Source organism: Aptenodytes forsteri, unplaced genomic scaffold (assembly GCF_000699145.1).
Source record: "Aptenodytes forsteri isolate BGI_AS27 unplaced genomic scaffold, ASM69914v1 Scaffold320, whole genome shotgun sequence".
Classification (NCBI taxonomy): domain Eukaryota; kingdom Metazoa; phylum Chordata; class Aves; order Sphenisciformes; family Spheniscidae; genus Aptenodytes; species Aptenodytes forsteri.
This window is the reverse complement of record NW_008794890.1, coordinates 3,392,730-3,397,125: the sequence shown is the minus strand read 5'-3', so window position 1 is coordinate 3,397,125 and position 4,396 is coordinate 3,392,730. Positions and strand designations below refer to the sequence as shown.

Sequence of the window (4,396 nt, the reverse complement as noted above, 5' to 3'; positions counted from 1 at the left end):
AATTCTTGAGTCCAGTTGATCCAAGCATGCTCTAATCAAAAAGAAGGGAAAAGAAAGCAAAGCAGAACTGTGCAAGTGTAACTGGGTTAACTCCTTTGCATTTCTAGAAGGGAAAAAAGGCTCTGGGCTCAATCTAAGTCTCTTAAGTTTGCATAGAGATAAATTGATGATGAAGAGAGGCTTCTATTCACTAAACCCTTTCAACATACAATTTCTCTTAACAGTTAAGACTACTGGAACATTGTACAGTGTGTCATTTATTTATCTCAAGCTAACTGGAGATAAGTATCCCATTTACATCAGTGCCATTCCTCAGGGACCAAGTTAGTGTTCTGTAGCCCTAGTGCATAAAGAGTTACAAAAAATACACAAATAAACTTGAATGGACTTCTAGTGACATAATGTAGTATTCTATAGCCTGGAGGAGTCAGTGTGTTAAAAAAGTGAAAGCAGTCTCATCATAAGGTAATTTTTGGTTTCTGTACAAATGGTTGACACCAGGGACTTCTCCTGGGCTGTTAGATCTCTATTTTGTGTAGTAAAAGTAACATTCAAGTCACATGTTACGCAACATAACATAGTCATATGCTGTACTCTCTCAGAATCGGGATAATTTTTGAAAGCAGCCAAGTAAAAGGGGACAGAGTTACCATTCTACCTCTAGCTTCCCCCCAGGAAGCCCTATTAAATAATCAGTTCCCGAATGCTATCACTGAAGCAATGAGGACCTTCAACTCAAAAGTAAGTGTTCACCTTGTGGCTCATAAGCCTTTGAAAAATGATCCACAAAATAAAGTCAGCCTTGTTCCTTTGAGCTATAGTAAGTTGAAAACTAGTTACCCTTCAAAGTCATACCCCTGCACACTATGTCAAGTGGTTTAAAAACAGCTGAAGCAAAAACCTTGAAAGTATCTGCACATCTTACAGAAGTAATTCACGTCTGAAATAACAGAAGTGTTGACAAACACGATGAAGCAGCTAATCACTACCATCCTACAGCAGACATTTTCATGCTATTGAAATAACATGCAACATTTCTAAGCTTTGGAACTCCTTGCCACGGGACATCACGAATCCCAGAAATATACAGAACCGACTCTGTTCTGTGGCTTTTTAAGTTTATTACCTCACTTCAGTGTGTTGGAGAATTTCTGCATAGTCACATACGTGCTGCAGTCTCATATTCTTCCTAAGGCATCTGCCGCAGGCCATCAAAGACCAAACACTAGGTGGCCCTCTCATCTAATGTAGCATCACCAGCACTGACGCCAGTTAACAATATAGCCATATTTTCAGCTGCCACAGAAGTATGTAGTATTTACTTTAAACCAGTGAGAAGAGTCAACACGAGCAGTTTGTTTTGAATAGCTACTTAGAAAATGTAGAGGGCTAGGGAAGCAACATAGCACAGAATTCTGCAAAAACTTCATTTATTAAATCTGCAATTTTCCAAAGTATCTTTGTAAAACCAATGGGATATCTGAAAAACACCTGTTGAGCTGAAGCACAAAGACCTTTAAAAACAGCAGAAGGTTTGTTACAGAAGAAATGTGTGAATAGCAAAAAGATAAGGTTTCCAGCTCAGAAACCCCAGGAATCGGCATTGAAGACTCTCAAAGGTGTGGGATTACATTGTTTTACCATCAGCTGTACCCAATATTCATTAGGTGTTTGGAAGGAAGGTGCTTCAACACAAGTTTAATAAGCACACGGCCATCCCAAACATCACACGGCTTCCTTACTGTAACAAAACTTTTAGTCAAGAATATGTTTGATCTTAACTGAAGAGCACCCAAAGGATTTTAAACAGTAGCACCAGAATGCTTTGTCTTTCTTGTTCACGATGCGTTCTGTATCATACCTCCCAGTCACAGCAAGTTGATGCACACACACTCCGAAACAGTAGTCCAGAAAAACGGAAATTCTCCCAAATCCACATGTTCCCATACAAAATTATACCCGTTATTTCAGCCTATGCAGTTCTTTATTTCTTTCCTTTCTTGGCTGCAGTCTTCTTTCCTCCTTTTTTAGCATTATTCCCGTATTTTGCTTCCAGTTGGGCCAAAAAGTCATCCATTTCCTTTTTTCGATCTTTATTTCTGCTCTGGGAGAGGGGAAACAAACCCAAAACTTTTACTACTTCCTAATACAGATTATTGTATTGAAGTTAGATAGCTACATAAAATCTCAGAATAGAGTAAACAGGGAATACAAGCTACAGGAGGTATAGCACTGTCAAGCAGAAGCCTACTTGTATACTCTAGGCTCTATACCTAACTTCCAGAAGTATCAAGACAGAGGTGAAGAGTGGCTATCAAAAACATCACGACATAAGGCTAGGAAAAGCAAAGAAATTTCTAGTTTAGACCCAAAACTCTATTACAATTTGAGGAATGATTAAGCATGAACATTCTAGGAAGCCCACTGGACAATAAGAAAGAAGAAACAAAACATTCTGAAAAACAGAATGTAAACAGTATGTTTCTTTCCTAGATCCCCAAGATAAAAAAGCAAAATAGTAAGACCTATCAACTTCTACACCCTCGTGGAATCCCTCAGAAAGAAAGAATCATTAACACTCCCTATCTAACTGCCTAAAACTAGAAGTTAAATATTTTGATTGTGTATGCAGTAAGGATAAACATATTAGAATAACTTTGTTAATTTTTAAAAAGACACAGGTAATAAAATCCATACCATACTCCGACTATTAAAGTACATAGATAGTTAACATTAAGGTCAGATTTTAACCTCGGGAACTCAGAATGAGTTGCAAATACAAAGACACTCAGGGAACACACAATTATAAGCCAGTAACGTAATTATCTTCAACAGATACAAAAAGCCTTACTTGAATCAGTGCTTTCAAGTCATCTTCTCCACCAAGGCCCAGTTCATCTTTAGTCTTTTCTGCCTCTCTAGCTTCTTTTTCTGCCTAAAATAGCAAACTAGTTTTTTAAAAAGTATTTTGCACCTTATTTGACAAAGTCTTATAGTAGTTACCAAACACTTTATTTTGCATCTGTATATAAATAGCTGCAAGGAAACACGAACGGTTTCCAAGTTTGGCCACAGATGAGAGATCAGTCAAAGAGAAAGCCCGTTCTGGTTCTGCAGTTTAGTAGAGCGGGACAGTTTTTTGCCGTTTCACAATGCTGAACGTGGCAAGATGTCCATCCCCATCCCTGTTCCCCACACCCACACTTTCTTTTGTCTTAGCGGCTATTACATTTTCTTACGTTAGAGAAAGGTGATTGTGATGTGCATATAACATATTCTACAAAGTGTCCAAAAAACCAAAAAAACCCCAAAAAAACCCCAACCAGGTTGGAGAAAAGGTCCATTTAGTCCAGAATGTTATTTTACACTTGCCAAAAGGCAAGCATAATATATTTCCACCCCACATACACTTCTTAATTCAAGCAACTCATGGCTTTGTAAATAAGTGCAGGGACATGCTAAACTGTAATAAGCCATTGTGTATAATAACGAAATAAAAGAAAGAAGTAATAGGCAACAGCCTGTTACAACTCAAAAGCCCTTCACAACAATTTGGGGGGGGTGGGGGTGGAGAACCCAGGTGACTACATGTGAAAATCAAAGATACTGGCAAGATCTGTAACCCAGGAACCCTGTGGCAAACATTTGTCTTAAGAACGGTTTCATTTTTTTCTACCAAGGGAGATTAAAAGCTTATCATAAATAATGTTTCCCTTTGGTCCCCGATTGATTTAACCTACCCGCCTTTTTCTTGCGATCATTTTCTGCTTAGACTCTTTTACAAAACCTTTGTAGGATGGGACTTCTCCAGAGTCAATGGCTTTTTCTATGATTTTCCGTATTCTTGGTTCATCTGTATAGTCCACACACAACACAGACTCCATTATTCTGTCCATGTCACCCTCAAAATCCATGTATGCTGCTTTAATATCAGCTAGCTCTTCTTCTGAATCTTTATAGCTCTTTTCGAAGTCTTCAATATCTTTTACACTGATCTGAAACAAAGAGGTGACACTTCTTGAGTTACAGGATTTATTCACCAGAAGGATTTAAGAGACAGCATTAAAAACCCCAGTGTTTTACACACAGTTCGTAAAGCTACCACTCTGAAGCATCGGGCTTCCCCTTCCCGGAGGGTGTGCCGTCCCGCGGAGGTGAGCCCTGCAGGGTCCCACCTCCGGTTCCCAGACCCCGGCCCTCACCTTCTTGAAGAGCAGCCGCCAGTAATCCTGCCAGTCCCGCTCGCCCCTCAGCGCCGCGCCCTCCTCGTCGACCGTGCCCTGCTCATCGTACACGGCGCGCTGCTCCGCGTCGCTCAGGACGGCGTACGCCTTGCCCAGGATCTGCGGGGACACAGGGGACGGTCGGTCGGTCGGTCGGACAGTCAGGGAGCCGG

At 40.3% G+C, this 4,396-nt stretch overlaps 1 protein-coding gene across 1 annotated transcript in view; it reads right to left on the bottom strand.

The window, feature by feature from the left end:
* Positions 1 to 1,417: 1,417 nt before the first annotated feature.
* The window catches only part of DNAJC9 (DnaJ heat shock protein family (Hsp40) member C9), a 3,618-nt gene continuing 639 nt past the window's right edge, over positions 1,418 to 4,396 (bottom strand). The window contains exons 2-5 of the mRNA XM_009275106.1: positions 4,203 to 4,343; positions 3,741 to 3,995; positions 2,852 to 2,935; positions 1,418 to 2,104 (exon numbers count right to left, since the gene is read on the bottom strand). Coding sequence (XP_009273381.1) covers positions 1,985 to 2,104; positions 2,852 to 2,935; positions 3,741 to 3,995; positions 4,203 to 4,343 — 600 coding nt within the window. The 3' untranslated portion in view covers positions 1,418 to 1,984. The remainder of the gene's footprint in view (positions 2,105 to 2,851; positions 2,936 to 3,740; positions 3,996 to 4,202; positions 4,344 to 4,396) is intronic.